General features: G+C 41.9%; 1 protein-coding gene across 2 annotated transcripts; it reads right to left on the bottom strand.

Moving 5' to 3' along the window:
- Positions 1-243: 243 nt before the first annotated feature.
- ZNF410 (zinc finger protein 410) lies at positions 244-18,341 on the bottom strand. Of its 2 annotated transcripts, none has more exons than XM_041397964.1 (10): positions 18,299-18,341; positions 16,915-17,125; positions 7,937-8,072; positions 7,411-7,644; positions 6,930-7,121; positions 5,910-6,069; positions 5,408-5,589; positions 2,658-2,747; positions 1,434-1,559; positions 244-868 (listed from the first exon to the last, which is right to left on the bottom strand). In XM_041397964.1, exons 2-10 carry the CDS (start codon positions 16,945-16,947, stop codon positions 684-686), a joined length of 1,338 nt encoding a protein of 445 aa, XP_041253898.1. In that variant the 5' UTR covers positions 16,948-17,125; positions 18,299-18,341; the 3' UTR covers positions 244-683. The 2 variants fall into 2 exon arrangements, with proteins under 2 accessions (XP_041253898.1, XP_041253888.1); XM_041397954.1 differs by lacking the exon at positions 18,299-18,341 and adding an exon at positions 17,224-18,290.
- Between the last annotated feature and the right edge of the window lie 3,783 nt (positions 18,342-22,124).

Raw genomic sequence — 22,124 nt, 5'->3', positions numbered from 1 at the left:
TTCCATTCAGCTAGGGAGCAATATAAACTCTAGGTATTCCCTTTGCATGGAAGCTATTACAGATACACAGTACCTTAGCAAAACTTTCCATTCTCAGTAATGCCAGTTGTGAAGGCTCCTTAAGGTAAGAAAATATTCAGAACACCATGTCGAAGACTCATTTAAAGAGCTTGATATACCAAAAACATTTTGGAGAAAAATGATTGGGAAAAGCAGGAACAGAACACAGCAAATGTAACCAAATGATATCAAGTAGTACATTTATTTCATATAGTAAGTCAGCTTCTGACAGTGAGATGTATTAGAATATAGTCTCTGAAGGTAAAGGGTGGAAGGACGGCCTGTTGCTCAAGATACTGAATATTTGAACAGTGCCTAGCACAATGAGGTCCTGGTCCTTAGCTGGGGCTCCTAGGTGCTCCAGCAAAACAAACACTTTAGGCTTTAGGAGATGGACTGCATAAGCAGTTTTGAAATGGCGTTCCACAACATGGGCTAAGTGACACCTAAGCAGACTTCACCTTTCAAGCTCTGCAAGAGAGAAACTTGGTCCAGCAGATCTTCTCCAACTCCAGTTTTAGGATTTATCCACTATCTACCCACCCCTCTGTGCACAGTTAAAGCAATGTTCATTCATCCCACTGCAATATGGTGAGCCTCAAGGAGGAATGATTGATCCCATCTCAGTCACCACATATAAGAGGGCGGAAAAAAGAGCAGCTGGTCTCACCCTCTTCTACTCCAATAATTGACTCAGTGTCTGGCAGGTGCAGAGACTCAACACCAAGGCTGGGCTGAGAGTTCATGGAGATGAGATTCTTATTATGCACCGTTGATTCTTCCAGCAAACTGCTGCCCATCAGTGACTCTATTATGAAAAAAAAGGGTAAAAGAATTCCCATGATGCAATTACACTGCAATATAAGATACAATTCTATCCTACAATCCTATCCCTGCCCCACTTCAAGTCATACTAAATTCTTCCCTCGACACCTACTTTATCCATTCCTACTCTTTGGGCAGCCAGTGCTCCAATGGATGGAAAATACTATGTTTATTGTTTTGAACCTTACTATGGTGGGATCTTATGCAGGATTGGCTTTCTCTTTAAAATTCACATTGTGTAAAAATGCAGGCTGCTTGCAACAAGAAAACATAACCAACGGAAAAAATCCACATAAAAAAACCCCAACTAGATTCATATTGATTTTGAAAACAATAAACATATCTACCCCTTGACCACCATACAAAAATACACCTTTGTCTTCTGTCCTTGAAAAGGGAAGGGTAAGCAGTCCTTATCTCTAAGAGGAACAGACTTTTGTTTCTTACTGGCTTGTGGTCTCATATTATCAGGACAGACATCTTTTCTTTGACCATCCACTAATTTTTTTCGGCACTTTTCCCCAGAGTGCATGTGGTCCCTTCTTTACCTGGCTGTTCTCGCTCCCTGCTGCCAGCTGTTCCAATTCGGGAGTGGTGTTTCCTCATATGCACATTTCTGCTACCACTCTGGGAAAATGTCTTCCCACAAATTTGGCACTGATGGGGCTTCACTCCTTGGAGTCAAAGGGGGAAGAAATATCCCAAGAATTACCAAACTGGGAGAAGAGACCTCATCAACTAAGAAACTAATAACAGTTTTGAAATGGCTGTTAATACCACTGCTGGTAATTTATCAGTAAAAACCAAATGAGACATATTCCCATCTCCTGGAGGGCCATAAGCTTCTAGAACAGAAGAGGTTTAGATATCAGTAATGGCAGCTGTTGGATAACTCAAGTCTGAAGAGTTACAAAGTCTTCAAGTCAGATTGATGAGAGGGAACAAGTTATTTGAAATAATTTACTTATTGATATGGAAGTACTTGATGTCCCACATATAGAATAAAATGACCAGAGGCAAGGAAGCTGTCTCCTGCCATCACACAATTAATTGCAGCATCTGGTTTACATTACTGAGCAGAGACTTGATGATGACTTGTCACTGTGAAAGGATTTTCATTTTACAGAGCAGTTCATCATTTTCACAGTACAAGCAGGCTGTCCATACTTCTTGGCTCAATGGCATGGAAGCCAAGAAGACAGGACAGAAAAAGCATGGAGAGCTCAATCCCAAATGTTGTTACTTCAATAATATCTCCCATTCACCAAACGTACAATTTTGATTGTGTGCTGATGATATATAAGATAGAGCAATCAAAACAGAAGGCAGAAGATTTGAAACACTTGTGAAATACATTTCCACCTAAACCTTTGTCCAATTAAAAGTATGTAGTAGGAAAAAATAACAGAAAACCCTACCAATGGCAGAAACCCACTTGAAAGATTTCACATTCAAATGGCTGTAGTTAATACACAGAGATGCTAGACTCTCTCTTTTAAATAACCAAATGGCAGCTAGGAAAAAGATATTCAACTTCATGACATTTTAGAAACAATTTGTAAAAAAAATTTTCAATGCAATTTCAGTTTAGAAATAGACACAAACTAAAAAATTAAAGTGTACGGGCTACAGGCACCACAAAGGGAAGTCAAAAAACACTATGACCAGAAGCTCTGTAGAAACCAGGATTTTTCTTTAGGAAATCAAATCAAAGTCCTACAATAAAGGTTTTTTTTCAGACAGATCTCAGAATGTCAGATGAAGACTCTTACCTGAGTGGACAACCAAATGTTTCCGAAGACTGGAATATTCAGCAAAGGAGCGACCACATCCCTGTGCCTGACACAGAAAGGGTTTTTCCCCTACAAGTGAAAAGCAAATTCTTAGATTTTGGGATCACAACTTAATCTGGTTGCCCAAGTCCCTGAGAACAGCCTGGACATCTCTACTCCGTTCTCCCATTTGGCCTTATGTATATCAGAGTTCCATGGGAATTGCAAATCCTTCCTAAGCTTCCTAAGGCTTTTGCAGCATTCTCTTCACCAGAAGAAACAGAGATATTATTTTAAAATACTCTTAGACCATCCTTCACTGAAACTGAAGCAAGGGACCACTGTTTCTAGATAACCTTCCAAGTATATAAATAATAATATATTAATCTAAAACTACTTGATCTATGATGTATTTTCTATTTGCAGTTTTCAACAACCAGCTCTGTGTTCCACACACTCACAGGGTCCTGCTCCCTTTCTGCCTTTCAGTGCCAAAAATCCCATTAACTGTATTTCCCTTCATATCAGGGATTCTATACTTTATTTCAGATCAGGCTGAACTTGCCAAAATCCTGTGAGAGATGTGTCAGTCATTTATATCTATGTGAGGAGGCACAAATTCAAGGCACAAATTGTTCTCATGGGCTGAAGTTTACATTCCAGCTATTTTGATTTATTTAAATTATGATAAACTGGGGGGTTACAACATTACTGCAGTGCAATACAATTAATCTGTTTTGAACACTCTCTTAATAAAGCTAGACATAACTTTTGCCTGCAACATCCCACTAAAGAACTCAATATACCATGTTTAACACTATGATTTCAAGTCTTTCAACTGGACCCTTGTACAAGAGTTATATCAAGACTACAGGAAGTTATTTTAACAATTTATTGTACAATATATAAGTAGTTCTTTCAGAGTAAACTTGTTTCTAAAGGTATTTCTACTGTGACTTTGCCTTTAGAACTCTTCTCCCTACAGCTCTTTTATTAGCCTCTTATTTACAATAGCATTTGACAGCTGTAAGAAAAAAGGATCAACACAGCATGTTCCAATTGGTGTTACAAAGCTGAAATATGTAGCAGAGTCTCAAACACTGATTGTACTTTCAGGCTTGCAATGAATCTTTAAAAGTTTGGAAAAACTACCATTGACCTAAATAACAGCACACAGTTCCATCTGTAAGACACCCTAGAGCCATTTACACCTGCAATTTCATAACACCTTTGGTCTGATCAAATGCTTAATTCTACATTATCCATTTGCAGTTTAGAAAGTTACTATTTTCTCCTCCAGAAGCCACTACTCTGCTGGTTGCAGAATGCTTTCTTATCAGGGAGGATTGTGCGTGTATCAGCTGGGCCTATTAACTTAATCTGCACCTTGGCTGGGAGCTGCAAGTGAAAAAGAAAACTGCAAAAAATATAGCTGCTGTTACTACACATTCAAAATTGTATTATTGGTATACACCATTTTTAACTATATCCCAACATCTGCCCCCAAACCATGTGTTCCAGCTAGACTGCACATACTTTAAAATAGCGCCATGTGCACCGACACACCACACACCATACGGTCGTGTTTAAGGAAGGCAGAAGGCACAAACAGCTGCTGGCGACCCACATAATCTGTAATTTCATTTCACCACGGAGGTCTTGTTCTCTCACACTTGTCAAGGTTATTTTGAAATGTTAACCAACTGTAATACAATGCTTGCAAGGCCATCAGGGAATCTCTAACAATATTCCAAGAAGCCTGAACTGGGCCATTTGTTTGAGTGTTGTGATAACCCTGAGGCTTAAAACTAAACAAATAAAATCACCAGATTATTCACTATGAACTTTTCAGGTCCTTAATTAAATTGCTGGTCACTATTATATTGCTGGTCATTTCAACAGTAACTTTTATGCCTCTCTCAAACAACTTTCTAGTACAAAAACACCTAAAGCACTTTGGCTGCTACACCAACTTCTAAAAATACTGACAAGGCAGGATCATATTCTCCAGAGGAGCCATCACAAACAAACCATGTATAAAATACAGCACTATGAAACAAAGGTTCTTGTTCTATTTACTATAAAAAGCTGAGCAGTAATTGAGAGTATACAGGCTCCAGCATACAGTAACATCCCAAATTAGCATTGTGTAAACAGCAGTTTGCACACCATAATGCTGCCTTCTGATTAATGTTTTTTTCTACTTTTCTTTGCTACTATATTTTTGCTACTCCTTCCACTGCATTCCTCATTTCCCTGTATGTCCCAAATGTTGTCATTCTACAAGCAGCATAGGTAACACAAGCTAGTCAGTCAGGCAGATGTCAGTACAGCTCCTACTATCTAAGCTATTGAGCCTTTCAGGAATTTCAAAGAACCTCTTTTCAAAACACAATTTCCTAAGTCATGTTCACTAACTATTCCCTTGGTAACAGTCTAGTTTCACACACCCCTCCCTCCATCACAAAACTGGAAGGGGATCTTCAGAGTATGCGTCTGAGCAGAATACAGCATCACCACACACTATTTGAAAGGTAAAGCCTGTGTGAAACTATAGAGGATAATAAAAGAGATTAGCACTTGATTTATCTGACCTACAGATCAAGGTGAATTGACAGAAAAGGGACAATGGAGGGCAGAGGTAAACAACATAACAATTTCAATAGTTTGATGATAGAGGAGGAAGTGGTTTATTCCTCAGGAAAGACCCCACCTCAGCAGACCACAAATAGGTGAGGTCTAAAACACACCAGTGTGAATTCGTAGGTGGTTCTTCAGATTTCCAGCTGTTGTGAACTGTTTACCACAGCCCAGTTCTGTGCACACAAAGGGTTTTTCACCATTGTGAGTTCTCATGTGCACCTTCAGCCTTTGCAAGACGTAGAAACTTTTTCCACAACCTTCTGCTGGGCAGGTGAAGGAGCGGTCGTTACTGCAAAGCAACAAAAAGCTGTTTCATTACCAGCTACTGCAATGCATTTTTTCATCAACACTTGGCTTCTTTCTTTCATTAAATACGAGTACCTGTTAAAATACAAAAATTCTAAACCAAACATAACAAACATACCTGCAACATTATCTAAATCTAATCCAAGTTTTTCAGCATAATTGATTTAAAGCACTCAACAGACCTAATATTTACATGAATAATGCCAGGTTTTCACAGCTTGTTAATGTCAAAACCTAACATTATGTCAAATACAGAGTGCATTTTTTCAAGGTCATAACAAGAAATAGCTTCATGCTGCTCACCGGTGTGTTTTCAGATGATACTTGAAGTGAGCTGGCCATACAAATGTCCGATCACAGCCCTCAACTGTGCACTTCAGCTTTCTTTCCACACGAGATAAATGAGGAATGGGGCTTGAATCTTTTGGCTGCCCATCTCCTGTGCAAAGATGAACATTTTCCCCTGGAAAAAAAAAAGCCCACCGAAATCTAAAAAATATACAGATTACTATAATATGTCAAATTTAATAGAAAAACCAGCATCATATATAATACAGGACTGTAAATCAGGTATGTGTCTGGCTACTAACTGTTTACCATGTCCTACATGCTGCTGTCTCGCCTATAACAGGGATCAAACACAGACCTGCAAACCCTACCAGCCCCATAAACTATTCCCAACAAGCCATCTGGATCAGATCAGCTGCTACCAAATAAGGCTTATCACAAAAAGAATAGAAAGCCAATGCACCAAAAATTGTAAAAATGGTCTCTATATCAATATCAAACAACCAATTTTAACTAGCAGCCAACTTTCACCTATTAGCTAAGCTGCTTTTAAAAACACCTTAGCTAAAATAAGAGATACTGCATTTGCATGCAATTATTTATTAAAATAATTAAGTCAAAAAACATGTGAATAATTCAATTATGAATTCTCCAGAAAACTGATATCCAAATTCAGTGGAGCTAAAAAGAAAGTATAATTTACAGTATGTATTAAAAATAGGCTCTTAAAAGTGAAAATGAAAGTTGAAAAACAAGCAGCTGCAGTCAGAAAGAAGATATTCTTTACACATACTGGGGAACTAGTAGGCTACAATGAACAGATGGTTCCACTAGAGTTCATTCCCCAAGAAAAAATGAGAAGCCTATTTATAATGATGAAAAAAGCATAATTGTTCTGTATAATTCTATCACTGATGATTTGAAGATGTCATAACTGATTCAAAGCAAGAGAATTAAAGAGAGGAAGAAACAATGTGAAACTAGGGTTCTTGTATGGAGCATTCACATTTGAGACACAATCTGTGGATGTCCTACCATTATTGCTTGCTTTGGCATTCTTTGCGAGCTGTGCCCGAGTGGCAGCAATTAAACTGTCATGGGCCAATTCTTGCACTCGTAGGAACCATGGGGTACTGCTGTCTGTGCTGTCATGGGAGAGAAAGTCATTGCCAGAATCTTCTGCTTCATCTTGAACAAACACCAAGTGCTCCGCGGGAGACCCCAGCCCTAGAAAAGAAGACAAATTTGTGAAACAATAGTGTAACAGAGGGAAATGTCTTTTGTTTCTCAGAGATTAGTGCTCATAGCATGGATGAAATAGCTGCCCTGAAAAAGTCTCCACTGACCTCTACATTGTAGAAAGATGTTGATGACTAAATGCTCCTAAAATATCCAATAATGCCCAGCAAATTTCATGATCTTTCCTCTTCATAAGCAGCAGGGACAGAGCTGTACTTGTATCTCCTGCATTCTGCTGAGATATATCCAGACAGATGACAAACAGAAGGACAATTACCTGCTCTTGTTAGGTTGAGAAGAATGAATGAAGTGCTGTCACTGGGCTGGAAGTCTTGCAATAAACTAGAAGTTTCTGGAGTTGACAGAAGTTCAGATGGTTTCTGTACATTCTGTGCCCTTGTTTCCTCTCCATCAGGGCCTACATTTACCTGGAGACTTCTCAAGACAGCAGATGAAGAAACATCTTTGGAAGAATTAGTGTGACTTGGAGAAGTGAGATCTCTTTCATCATCTAATGAGGAAAGTGAAACCAGAGTAAATAAAAGTATAAATACACTGTGACTAAAGGACTCCTATGAAATTATTTTTCTAAGAAAAAAACCCCAGAACTTGAGAGAGAAGGGAAGAGGAAGTTTCTAACTAGTCAGACTTCACTATTAAATGAGAAGATTCAGTCACTCTGCCAAACTTGTTCCTCCACCCCTGGAATGTCCTAGCAGCAAGAGACAGCGGGGGCCAGAGGGGTGAAGTAAAGACAGCTGTATGAAGGGCAGGGTCACAAAGATCTGCCACATAGATTGTACCTGGCAACATGAGTCTGTTGCATTCTGAGGTCTCAGTAACAGGAAGCAGAGAGAGACAGGTGATGTCTTTTGGTTCTGATTCCACCAGTCCTTGTCCCAGTGGAATAGAAGTATTTTGGACAAACTGAACCAGCAGCTGAAAAAACATACTGAAGATTAGGTCAAGAGCAGCACAAATCATGTAAAAAGGTACTAAATCCAGTCAATCCAGTAGTTCCTACTGTCTTGTAAGAGACGTTGAATATAATACCATGAATACACACAGATATAAATAGAAACTTTTCAATTTACATTAAAACAAGGAAAGAATTGTTTGTCATCCCTGAAATACCTACAAACTTCTCATTCAACATATAATAAACAGCTCCAGATCATTGCAAAGTAAGTCTAGTTAGGCTATATTTATTTTTAATTAACATTTTACCACTTGATACTTTATTATGGTCTAATATTTCAAGGTAATGTTCTCCACACTCAGCCTTTGATACAGGTGGTTTTTTTAATCATTGTCTTTAAATATTTAACTGAAAGCTGGCCTTTTCTAAATTAACAAAAAAGCAATCAGAAGACTAGTTACGAAGATGTCTATCACACGGCTATTCAAAAGCAGATAACAATCAGAGAAACACTGTTGGGATAACAAGAGGAAAAACACAGACAGCCTTACCCATCCAAATCAACTACTCCTAAAACCATCAAAGATGGACAACCAACCCACCCACTAAGGGGATTAACAGAAGAAACCCTCTCCAAATTACTACACAAAACAAGGGGGACTATTGCATAAAGAGGTACAGGACTTAAACTGAGATGCATTCCCTGGGGAGGAATTTGGGACTGTTCAAAAGATTTTGAGGGATTTGTACAGGACTTATTAGGCATTGTTTAAGGGAAAGGCCAAAGGCAGGAAAAGGAAAAGATCAAGATGGATCAGGGCAGAACAAACATAAGAAAATGGAGAGGGGAGAATAAAAGGGGCCCATTGCACGTAAGCAGGAAGTTGGTCAATTCAGTTGTCTGGCACAGCCTAACTCTTACACTGCATCCTGTCTTCTTATTAAACTCCATTCTTACCTGCTTCCTGTGTGGTCCTGCTCTCTACAGTGGGTCTCTAGTGGCACACACCAATTTCTAGTGCGTGTCATATGCTAATGAACCCCAAGCCAGCCTAGTTAACAAGTGAAATGAGAAGTGTGGGGATAGATCCCAAAGAAATCCATGAAGGTTATCCTTAGGCAGCAGCCCTTGAACACAAACCCAGGTACTTTGTGCTGCCCATGTTTATGAGGACAAAGCTACAAGCATTCAGCCTGTGTTCATTTTGATTTAACAAAGGAAGTGCTGCTGGGAGTTAGGAGATAACACAGTCCAACTTTTGCAGTGGACTGAACAAATTCTGAGAACTGCATGAGCTTTTTTAAACACAGTCTCCAATCCCTCCCCTGTGGGGATTTACACTTCAGAAGGACAGAAGGGGGCCAGTTGTAACACACCCAGACACATACTCCACATTTCAGTGAAAATACTGCTCAAACCCCGCATGTAGGATCTATTTGTTTGCCTTTAAGTTCTGTCAAACAAATTAACTCATATACTCACAATCTATGGGGTTTTTTAAAACACTGAATGAAGAAATATGAACAATAACAATACACTAAAAAAGTTAAACCTCAAGTTCCTTATCTCTAGGAAACTCCTTGACAAAAATCCTGCATTCTGCTGATTCTGCTGCTGTCTAGTGAACAACTGTATGTAGCAAACTTTTATCTTTGGCATTTAGAAGGAAATTTGTACAAGACAGTTATTCAAAAGCTACTACCCTCATTGTGACACATTTCAACATGCAGTCACAGAGAGCCCAGATGGACTTCTCTGTGCAGTGAGATTAGCACATCAGTGTCAAAAGAAAAAGACTAAAAAATCCTGATGTGCCTATTGTATATTTGTGGTTAAAACTCAACATTCACAGACAATTTGATTCTTATTTTGTATATTGTGATTGTCTTAGTACTTCTTTTTCAGAACTATTGGCATCTAATACCAAATTATTCCTGTGGCAGACAGCAGCTTTTTGAGCCTCTCTTACATCAAGACAGTCTGCTAAATCAAAGAAACTGTAAAGAAAACTTAGTATTTTATGCTCTGATTTCTCTATGCTCATTTCCTCTCACAAAAACACTAGAAATACTGATGCTTCTCAAACACTTTTACCACAAAGAGCAACTGCTGTAGGAACCATGAAGTTTTAACAGCCCTGATTGGCCTCCCTGGAACCCGCACCCAGGAACCCAGAACCCACACCCTCCCTGGAACTTCTCCCTAGGGGCTCCTTTTAAGCTCAGCCTGGGCCAGTCATTCCCTTCCTGAGCTGTGCTGTATGTTTACCTGTCTCAAGCCCTGTCTACTGGATGAACCTGATTTTTACTGCGTCTGTGTCTCCAGCCCCATCTTCTGCTGCTCCTGCTGGACTCTGGATAGACCCTGGACTGGCTCACCACCTTGCCTTACCTAGGGCTGAGGGCTGTGGATTCCAGCACCTGTCTCTGCCCTCCATGCTCAGGTATTGCAGTATTGTGCCCTGGTCTGTGAGGGCAGTGCCTGAGCTGGGATCACCCTTGACTCCCTGCTCATCCTCCCTTAGGAGCAGGCTGTCATCACTGACAATTATGAAGCTACAAATTAAGTCCTGCAGTCATTCAGATGGCAATGTGCCATTTGAACTAGGCCACAAGCCAGATGGCAGTTTGAAAGGTTAGAACTGTTTCATCTTAGACATAAGATTATCCAGAGGACCTAGCAAGAAGATGAATCTATTTTTATGTTGTCAAAAAAATACCTAGGCAATAACAGACAGTCCCCCCACCGCCCCCCTCCCAGGGCCATGCATTCTAATTTAGGATTAAAAAATAGGAGAAAGAGAAGTAAAAAGAGAGTTAGGAATAATGCACAAGGCAACCAGAAAAAAGAAGTAGAGACTAAAAACTGAGCAATAAGATAGATCTAAATCATTGGATTGTCTTTTATGTTGATGAGCCCTGCTGCTTCTTACTCCACCATGAAACACTTGTTTTATGGAGTTACCTATTCTTATACAAAAAAGACCTAAATGAAACTTGCCTCCTACAAGAAGAAAGCTTTGCTTCAAACCTTCCACTTCAACATAGCAACATTAAGCCACCAGAGAAAAGCAAAATGCAGCAACCACAAACAGATGCTCAGAAGAAAGAAATTCCTTTTAATTTGCTTTGTAAAGTAATGACAAACTAGTACAGAGAATTATGAGAGGGCAAAAAAGGCAGAAGGAAACAAACTGGCATGAATCATGCCCATTATTAAAATGTGGAATAAAAAAACCTCAACCCTTCACATAAACTAAAGCAAACCAATCATCAACTCAAATAATTCAGACAAAATAAAAAGTTTTCACGTTAGTTTTATCTTGACAGATGTTTCCTAAACCTTCCTGTTCAAAATCATTGAATACCTTTGTGGACAACTACAGCAACTGGAGTACAGGAAAAAACTCATTACAAACATTGTGTCATGCTCTCTTAAGTTTCTTGCAATATGGTTTTGCAGCTGAAAGTAAATAGGATATTATAAGGGTATCTGGTAATTGGCTACTCAGCATAGAAATCTAGGAACAGGACAGGTGATAAATTAAATCCACAGATACACAAACACTAACAAACTCTAGCAAACTGCAGATAAGAGAGAGTAAAAATACCCAGAACTCGTGGGACACTGATGGATGGGCCAGTACAGGAATAACTTGTGTGTGACCTTGAAAAAAATTCAACCAGAAACTTTGTAAGGAATAGGAACAATGCTATCTTGGGTACCAGAAGCCATATTTCATTGGCAAGAGCAAATTTCCTATGGGATATGGGGGAAATTTTGGGACTGGGTAAAGCATATCAAGGTGTTTTGAGCGGAGACTGTGGGACTGTGAAAAACTTATGGATGTTTAGGGGAAGGACCAAAGGCAAGGAAATGGAGGGCTCAATGTAGGTTGGAGAGAAACAACTACTGGGAACAGAAAGGGGATTGGGGATAATACTGGCTGACCCCATTAACAGGCTGCAGGTTGCTGCTCTGCATCACCACTGAGGTCCATCTCATCCTCTCTAATGCCTTCTACTCCTAAACGACTTCTGAGTACATTCATTTGATTAAATTCACTTTGGCATAGCCTGTGAAATAGAGAAAAACACAATCTGGAAACCCAAGATCCTGGCCAGAGGCTGAATGAAAAAGCCCAAGGCCTGGAGATGGATACTGGAAGGACTCAAGGTTTGGCAAAGCGTGGACAGATGCATGACCACAAGCATGCATGTCAGCCAAGGGAGGACACGTGTGACATGCTAGTAAATGTCAAGCCTTTTTACCTGATAAGTAGGGACAGAATTAGGCCATTTGTGGCCTTTCTTTTCCATGGGAATTCCATTTGTGTTTGGGTGTGCTGGTAAAAGCCCTATCCTGCCATGCAGCCATAATGTCTGTACTCTCTCTGTGTGTACAGGCACATTTTTGCAGTTCAGGCCCAGGTGCACTTCTGTGTGCACCTGGGAACAGTCTGGTGGTCTCATGTCTGAAAGACCAGGAAGGCAGGACCCTCCTATATGATACAGTTTGACAGAGCCCATAACCAAATCACATCTGGCATCACAAACAGGCCCCAAATGGGCTGTAAATATTCCTGAGATGGTGACTGTAGAATCCCTATGTAGGGAGGAGACTGACCCACTATGACCAAAGTGCTAGAATTTGTAAGCAAAGCAGATAGGTCATCTTGGGACACCAGAATAGGTATAGTTAGGGAAACTGAAGGTACAGAATATTAACAGACCACCAAAGGAACAATAAGAGGTGTGAGGTGGCTTTACTCTATAGCTAAGACATTCCTTGGAATTTGAAACAAATTTTAATGTTGCAAAAGGACATCCTTGACTTAAAGAGATTGAAACTTTATGGGACAGACATGAATCATATGAAGAGAATCTATAATCCTTGGAGGGCAAAGTTCAGCTGCATCTTGATATAAGGAATTTTATTTTTGCTCTGCCATATCACCTTCTTGAATATACTCTCCTTTAACTACTGGAATGCCACATAACTGTAAATAATACAGACAGTGAATGTATTAAAAAAATGTAAAATATTTCTTGGCTCTTGACACTAAGCAAATACTTGTTATCCCTGCTGGTCAACACAAAATGGTTGGACAGGATTATGCCAGGGTCTATCACTACAAGCAATGCAGAATGCTTCTGTTACTAAGAGACTTAAATAACACCCTTGACCTGAGAGGGGAAAAAAATCCCACAACAAGCAACAACCAAAAAACTGTTTAAAGAACTGAGAACCTCTGCTAGAAATCCTTAACAACAACAAAAAACCCAAAGTGTTACTAAGAGACTTAAGTAACGTCCCTGACCTGAGAGGGGAAAAAAAATCCCACAACAAGCAACAACCAAAAAACTGTTTAAAGAACTGAGAACCTCTGCTAGAAATCCTTAACAACAACAAAAAACCCAAACAAAACCCCAAAAAACCCAAATCAAACCAAACAAACACCACAAAAAAAAACAACCAAAAAAAAAAAAAAAAAAAACAAAAAAACCCAAAAAACAACCCCCCAAAAACCCAAAAAGAAAACAAAACCACAACCAACCAACCCAACAAAACAACCAAACCAGAAACAAATGATGATATGGCCACCTGGGATAGATCATCTTAAATTTGTCCCATAATAGATGATTGAAAAGCCACGAAGTGTCAGGCAGCTGCTTTGGCAGAAGCAGGGATTGCTGGGAGGGACAGGGTAAGAAGGTTCTTCAGAACTTCAGATCTATCCTCCCACTAGACAGCTGGAGAGCTAGACTAGATTCCCAGGGCAGCAGGGACCATGTCTTTAATCAAAACCATTCCTGTTCTAAATTCAACCAGTGAACCAAAACAAAATAAAGAGGTCAAAAGAAAATTTAGTGGAGGGGGAGGAGAAAGGAGGGACTGGAGCTGAAGGGTGTGCAGGGTAGAAGGCTTGTTACCTAGAAACCAGGATGTCCTCCTCCCATACAGCCTCTGGGGAACTAATTAAATCACAAGTGTCTCTCCTTGTGCAGCACTGAGGAGGAGAGAAAGGAGAGGCCAAAGTACCTCTCTCCACCCTCATTTCAATAACTAATTCAATTTACAGAATAGAGTTGTAATTCATTGGATTATGCTAGGAGTTACACCAAAAGCAGAAAGCACCCTGTACTGGACCAGTGTGATGGAGGTGACTGGAAATACATGCAAGTGTAATAAATCACCTCGAAGGCTTAAAGCATGCAAAATGCAAATCTTAGCAGTTCCCTGAGGAATGATCCTTACATAGCTTTGGGGGCAGGGAGTCCAGAAGAAAAAGCAGATCCATCTGTTCATACAATTGTTTCCAAGCAACTTTGTAACTTTCTATGAAAGGAGGATTCACCTCTACTCAAGCATTAAATATTTAACGGTATGTTGGTGGCTTCTTTAGGGATAAAACCAGTAGCAAAGAAGTCTATGCAAGAGACATAGTGCTTTGATTGTTATCATCTAGATGTCACAGAAATACAGCTAGCTCTTAATATATTTCTCACATGGTAGAGTATATGAAAAAACATCTGTGGCTACAAGAATTGTGGTGCCATGGCTCATTAGAGGATATAAAATCATTATTTACTTTCAGAGACATTTGAACTGCTATTTGGGAAAACTGTAAAAAGGGTATCTACCAGTTTCACACCAAAGCAACAGAAAATAGTACTAACTTAACACCTAAGTTCCATAATCAGGACCAAAAAAAAAAAAAAAACCAAGTATGTATACATGGAAATAAATCAAAATTTTTAGTATCAAATAGCCTCGATCAAGATTGAGGAACATGGTTTAGAAGACAGCATTTACAGAAAGGATGCCCTCTGCAACAACAACCACTGTAACTTTTTTTATTTACCAGGCCTGTTTCTTCTGGAGAATAAACAGCTAACTCTTATTATGGGCTTGCTGGGAAGGAAATGCCACTCTGCCATGAGGAAATAAGACTATTATGTAAGCAAGCCTAATTAACAAATACCTTACTCAAGTCGAGAAAAGACAAGGCCCAGTTACAGCTCCTATTTGAGGAATGAGCATTCCAACTGTCCTGGTCCTTGGCTATCAGAAATAATCCAAGGGAGCCCACCCATTCACAGCCAAAAGTAACAAAGTCCTCCCACCTTATTCAGAACTCAGAAGATAATTGATAGAATGCATGAGATATCAGTGACAAGGCAAGAGAGAGGATCTCTTTGCAGATTGTGCTGAGACTACTCAGAGCTGCTACGAACTTGCAGCTACTTTTCCTGAACAGTGTGATTGGAAGGGCTTTGGCTGCTCTGTTAAGAAACAAATGCCTTAAAACATCACATGAGCTGTAATGAATTATCAGCATGCAATCATCATTCTTTTTAGTGTACCAGTTTAAGACACATGCTGTATTGCTTACAGGGACAGAAACTCAAGACTTTTATTGAGAAGACTCAACAAAAACCATTCAATTAAGTCTTGCAAACTTCCCCAAAAGGTATTTTATAGCTGTACTAAGTCCTCTGCTCTAGAACTTCAGCCATCTGCAGAGGTAAAGCTGAGAACCAGGAAAAGCAAGAACACCTAGTGGATACAACCCCTGCATCTTTAAGCAGGGAAATGCCCAGAGCTAAATAATGGCCATTCCACCTGAAAAATAAGGCAAGAAATAGGAGAGGCAGCAGGTAGTGGTGTTGAATGTAACAAGCTGCAGACACTTGTATCTAGCATATTACAGGTAAGAGTAACAAAAGCCAGAACACCTCAGTAACTGATCAGTGAGCACCGATAGAGTGACATCTTGTAAAGGTTCAACCAGCAATTTTAAGTGGTAAGAGAGCTATTATGGCTTATCAGAATGGGTCCCATACAACAGACCAAACTTACTATCCAATATAACAAGGACAGTAGGATGTGTTAAGCTTATTATGCGATGTTTAGGGGAGGATCAAGGGAGGAATCAAGGCAGATAAATGAAGAACCAGGTAGGGAGGAAAGAGACTCCAAACATATGTTTGTTGCTAGTCAGTACACTGCTGTGCCTGATCACTGCAGTCCCTCCTGTCAAACTACCAAAGACATTCCTAAATATTCTACCCACTAGTGAGTCCACTGCTAGTGAGCTTCTAGTTGACTAATGCAAGTAGGACGCTGGAAAAAAAACCAAAAAATATTCCAGCCAGAAACTGGCTTAAAAGCCCTGGCTCTGGGCAGAAGGACTGTAGGCCAGGCAGAGACATGTGAATGTGAGTATGCACGAGAGTCAAGTGATGAGGGTACAGCTACAGCTGTACTAGCAAACCATGGTAGTTCAGGCTTTCCCTGTGCATGATAATGTGTACGTTCATGCTTTACCTGTGGTTGTGGCCAGCTGTGCATGCAGAAATGTCCCTGCAAGTCATGCCCAGCTGAACCTGGAACAGTCCAGCAGCCTCACACTGAGCAACTGGGATCCCCTGCGTGCTGCTGCCTACCACTTCTGCCAACCACTTAATGGAAACAGGAGTACTGAAGAACAGGACTGGCTGATGCTGAGAGAAAAATTCAGATTGTCCAAAACCAAGTAGAGTCAATTTGGTTTGAGGGAAAGAAATAGTCAATTGGTTAATTTATTTTATTCTCATAACAAAAGAGTGCTGTAATAGTGGAAAAAAAATGTAACCTGAGAACAGGCAAGAATATTGGCTGATGCTTGAAAGGAGGTGAAAAAAAATTGCAATATTTTCTAATTTTTTACCCTTCAAATCAAAGCATGGAAGCATTAGAAGATGTCACTGAAAACACTTGGAAAATTAGTATGCAAGCAGCAATCCGAGTAAACTCATTGACTCCAAGTGTTGCCCATAAACGTTCCTGGGAACCAAACTCAGTTCATAATTGCTCACCTCAGGTTTGGATTCTAACTCATCCGATAACATTGATTCAAGTGTCCAACTCCTGCAGCTGTTCTCAGCAAGGCACAGATTTATTTTATTTATTTGTTTTTTTTAGTTCAGAGAGAACAACACTCCCTGCTTATTTTCATATTTTCCTAAGTGCAAACCAGTGTGGTGGTCCTTCTGCAAGAAGCTCTGCTGCAGAAATAATTAATTTAACCTAAAACAACAAAAAAGGAAACATAAAGAAAGAGGAACTGAAAAACAAGAGCAAAGCAAAAAGAAGTGAACATGTGTTGATGCAACTGTAAAATATACCTTGAGGTATCAGTAAAACTCATTAACTGAGGTTCCTGGATTTCTATTTTCACTGAAAAAACAAAAGAACTTTCAAAAATTAATTTCACAGTGTTAAGATGTTATTTACCACATTTTCTTTGCAATCACTAATTTTTAATGGATAATTGCCTTGTTTGCTCTGGAAACTTATGGGATCAACTGCAAATCACATAAAGTGTGCAAGATATGAGGAAGCTGAATTCCCAGGCCACAACACAGTGGAATTATCCAAATTATTGATAAAAGGGAGCCATATACAAACAACCTGTCAGCAGGAAACATCAGTTCTTCCTGTCAGTCGAGATATTTCACAGAATCAGAAGTTTAATTTCTTGATGAGCCCAGGTAAATATAACTTATTTCACAAATACCCATATGATGCTTATGCTAAAAGGGGAACATGAGGACAAGCTTTTCTTGCCTGCTGAGAAAACACTCAGACACTGCTGACGGGAGAAAAATATGAACCGCATACAGTTTTTTCCTCTTTCCAACACAACTACCAATCTATCGACCATGTTAAAAAGTAACGAGAATACTGGATCAGCTAAAAAGAGAACGTAAATGCCTTCCTCTCACACTCCTGACAGCAGCACGAAGCTTCACTTGCCGTGGAGGGGCAAGGCACCACACACAGCGAGCGAACGCAGAGTAACTCAGCCCTCCGCACGCAGCGGGCCGGGGCCCGGCGCTGCTGCCGCGGCCACCCGCAGCCCCTGTCAGCCCGTACTCGGCAGGGCGGGCCCCGAGTGACCCACGGGGACAAGAGCCAGCGCTGCCAGGCCCGGCTGCCCACGCCCCGGCCGGGAGGAGCCCTGCGGAGGCCCGGGGAGGAACGGGGGAAGGGCGGAGCGCCGAGGCCCGGCGGGGCAGGTGCCACCCGCCCCAGGGCGCGGGTCCGGCCGCAGCCGTGAGGGGCGACCCGGCAGCGGGGACAGGAAGGACAGGAGGGCCGGGGCGTCCCCCCGAGCTCGGCGGCTCGCTGGGCTCCCGCACCCCACAGGGGTCGGCAAGTCCCGCAGGAGCGGCCGGACCGCCCCACCACCCGCCTTACCGGCATCTCCGCCGCCCGGACGTGACGAGCCCCGGCCGGAAATACCGCGCGGGCTCGGGGCGAGCGCGGGGCGGGGCCACGCTCCCGCCGCCCCGGAAAGAGAGGGCGGCTCGGTGGTCGGGCTGTTCCCGGTTCTGACGGGATCGTTACCAGGACTGCAGTTTTCAGCTGCAGCCTGATTCCTCTTCAAGTAAACCTTTTTTGTATTGATTGTTACCGTACAGGTGAACCGGAGCCTTATGGAAACGTTCAATCTGCGGAGCTCCTTTTTTCCACATAAATCACCACGGAAGACACAAGATCCCAGTTTGTTGCAGCACATGTGAAAACACCGGTTTCCTACTAATACTTTGTTTCTGTTTCTGCTTTGCTGTGACTTGCTGCTCTGTCTGTTCTTGCAGCTAGTGATGGAAAACTCCAGGAGTTCACTGTAGCTCACAAAAATCATATACCCAGTTAGTAATTCCAGAGACATACATGTCTTTGCAATGTACCTTAAAAAAAAAAAAAAAAAAAAAAAAAAAAAAAAAAGTACTGAGTAATTTAAAAAACTTGCACTTTGGTTTTAGCTCATTATCTGTACGTGACCAGGACAGAGCACCTGAAGAAGTTGGCAGCCGCTGGTCTTGACATTAGCAGCAGAATCAGTGACCTTCAGGTCCTGTAAACTTTAACTCTGTTATGGCCAGCCTGTAGCTTTGGAGCCATACGTGATTCCTGACTCCCATGCCAGCAGAGCTGCTCGTGGCACACTCCTGGTGCTGGTACTGATAGGCAGTGAAAACCCTCGTGCTATGGAAGTAACCCAAGAGCAGCTGTCAAGGCTAGCAAAATCAGGTTTCCTGAGGCTCCCTCAGAGCACAGCTTCTTCTGATCTACAGAGAACTGTGAAAAAAAACTGTGGTCACTTCTTGGTAAATGGCTGTCATCTCTTGCCTTGAACTACTTTGGAATGGTTTCTTTTTTCCAGCCCCTCCAAGATGTGCAATATGGCTTCACTGCCTTTCAGAACATTTGAAAATTTGATTTGCAGCATAAAGATTCCCATTTATCTCCCTCAGCTTTAAATGTGCAGTGAGTGGCTTAATGGAGGAGTCATACTGACAGCCTAGTGCTTCAGCAAAAAGACTATTGACCAGCTACCTGCTGGAGCCACCTGGTAACTCCATAAAGTCTGCTGATACATGTCTTTTTCTGAGGTAATTATCCCATCAGCTTGCAGGCTTTGCATTAATACTAACAAAAGCCTGCACTGTGAAATCAATTTTCAGTCAAGCTGAAGCACATTTCTGTTGTACAAGGCAGGGAAAAGTGATTCAACACCCAGAATCTACAGCCTCAGAGACTGGGCTGCCTCAGTGCCATACTGGCCCTGCGGATGGATTCTCTCAGGGAACCTATAAAGTCTGGCATTTTTCATATTGGACAACTCAGCCACAGTTGTGGTGGCCTGAAGCTTTACACAGATTCATTTATTTAAGCTTACAAAACCGAATAATAGCTTCTGAGACTGATTTTTTTAACACAATCCCAAAAAGCCAGAGTTCATTAAATGGCCATGAAGCAGTAACAGTAAAAGACCATTTCACTGTACTGTGGAAATATACTGAGGGATATATTCAGTGCGGGTAGCTTGGTTTGCAGCTGCAGTGTAAGCTGCAGATTGAGCTCTCCGGATGGCCGTGAACAGCCAACCCTTTGACAAGCTCATGGACCTGTGGCCCAACCAGGTGATCAGACTCTCAGAGACACGGCAGGAGCCAAGGACCCCCAAATGTTCCCATGCTTAGACTGTGAGGGTATAAAAACCCAGGGTTTTGTTCGGGATCCCAGCTCAAACTGTTTAGTTATTTCATCAAGATTGAATTATTTTAAGGATTGGGACCAGTGAGACTCTGCTATGGGAAACCTGGCGTTGAGATGGTAAGGAAACCTTGTCTGACTGTGTGACTGTGGGGGTGTGTGGGGAGTCTGGCTCACTGCCCACTGGGAAGGGATTTCGGTCCCAGCTTAGATGGGTGAGAACATGACTGCCAGAGTAGCTCCTGGGTGGTCAGACAGGAAAGTTTCCCTAACACAGCATGCCATTTTGTTACTGATCCAATACAATCCAATAAAGGTAACAATAAATGCAGAACTACTAACTTGATAAACCAACTTTTCTTGATGCTACTTTGGTAATCCAAAGGAACTGAATCATAAAGCTTGATGCTGTTTTACATTAAGATACTCAGTAATCTTGGAAGTCCTGTGACTCATCACCAGCTCAACAATGGGGAGTAATTGAGTAGATATTAAAATATGGAGACATGTAGGCGCATAAGTTTCTTTCATTTGCATCCTTCTAGGCCAGATGAGTTTGGCTGCTTCAGAACTTGCATCTTGACTGCCTGGGGAATTTTGGTGGAATCCACAGTGGGAGTAGCACAGCACTTACCTGAGTTGTTTATGCTGGTTCAAATCACTTGTGCAGGTGTGTGGAGCAGCACCAGTCCCTGATGAGAGAACTGGATGGGAATTTCCTATAGTCTTACTTTCATAGCAACATCTGCCTCTACAGGCTCCTTCTCTCCAGTCAAGGGGAAATGGAAGACACATTTCCCCCAGGACCAGATTCAAGAAAAGATAAGTGATGCTGTTTTTTCACCCCTGCTGTGAGACAGCAAAAACAGCTAGTCATGGAGTAAAGGGAGAGAGCTGGTTTAGATTTGATTGCTAACGAATCTGGTTATAATGTGTGCCTACTCCATATACAGAGTCTAGACTTCATTTCTATTAGCCCATCTTTTTTTTTTTTTTTTTTTTGTAAATTTCTGAACACTCAGAAATAAAGTTGTTATAGAAACTGTGTCCATTATTCCAAGATTTAGACTTCATTTCTATTAGCCCTTTTTTTTTTTTTTTTTTGTGTACATTTCTGAACACTCAGAAATAAAGTTGTTATAGAAACTGTGTCCATTATTCCAAGATACTGGCGGTACTCAATTTTATTTCGATAAATTGTTTTCTAATTATAAAAATATATGCAATTATCAGCACTTTGTTGTTCAGCCTTTACAGCATCAGCATGTAACACTTTTAAATTCTCTCAAAACTCTGTATGCACAGAAGTCACTCTTACAAACATACAGAGGATGTTGGTAGGGTGTTAAAGAAGCGCGTGAGATTTAAGAAACTGAGATTAGTAAGATTTGGAGCATTTTCTCCTGTATTCCCCAGGCTCGCACCCTGGGGTTCTGTCACATGTCGGACTCTGCCGCGCTCCGCCTTTCCTGCGTAGTCAGCGCGTTTCCCGCGGCAGCGGCAGGAATGCTGCTGAGGTAATTTTGCTGGCTCAAAGGCGTACGTGCGGTCCCATACGGGCCTCGGCGCCGCCGCCGCCAGACATCACCAGACACCGTTCCCAAGTTTTCCCAAACACCGGGAGCGCAGGGCAGGCGCGCCCGCCGGGGGCCGTCCTGCGCCTGCCCCCCGGCAGCGGCCGGCACTCCCACGGTGGAGCCCGCAGGGAATGTGCTCCGAGGCCGCGCCCCGGGCAGGAGCCTCCGCCGCACTGCGTTGGGAGCCGCCGGAGGGGCGGGGAGCGGGGGGGCCGCGCCGCCGGCACGGGGGGGGAACGGCCAACGTCCCCCGCGGGGCGGGCGCGCCGGCTCCGCCTCCCAGTCCACCGCCGGCACGTTCCATTTTCCCCGCGGGGTGAACCCTCCTCCCTCCGCCGCGGCGGCTCTGGCCTCCCCGCAGAAACAGAGCGCGGCGCCGACCGTGTCTTCCTTCACACACTGCCCTCAGGGCTCGGTGGTCCGGACCACATCTCCCCGCCGTGCCG

This window comes from Onychostruthus taczanowskii, unplaced genomic scaffold, assembly GCF_017590055.1.
Source record: "Onychostruthus taczanowskii isolate IOZ18803 unplaced genomic scaffold, ASM1759005v1 scaffold1, whole genome shotgun sequence".
NCBI classification, from domain to species: Eukaryota; Metazoa; Chordata; class Aves; order Passeriformes; family Passeridae; genus Onychostruthus; species Onychostruthus taczanowskii.
Note: the sequence above shows the minus strand (reverse complement) of the source record. Positions and strands in the feature narration are given on the sequence as shown.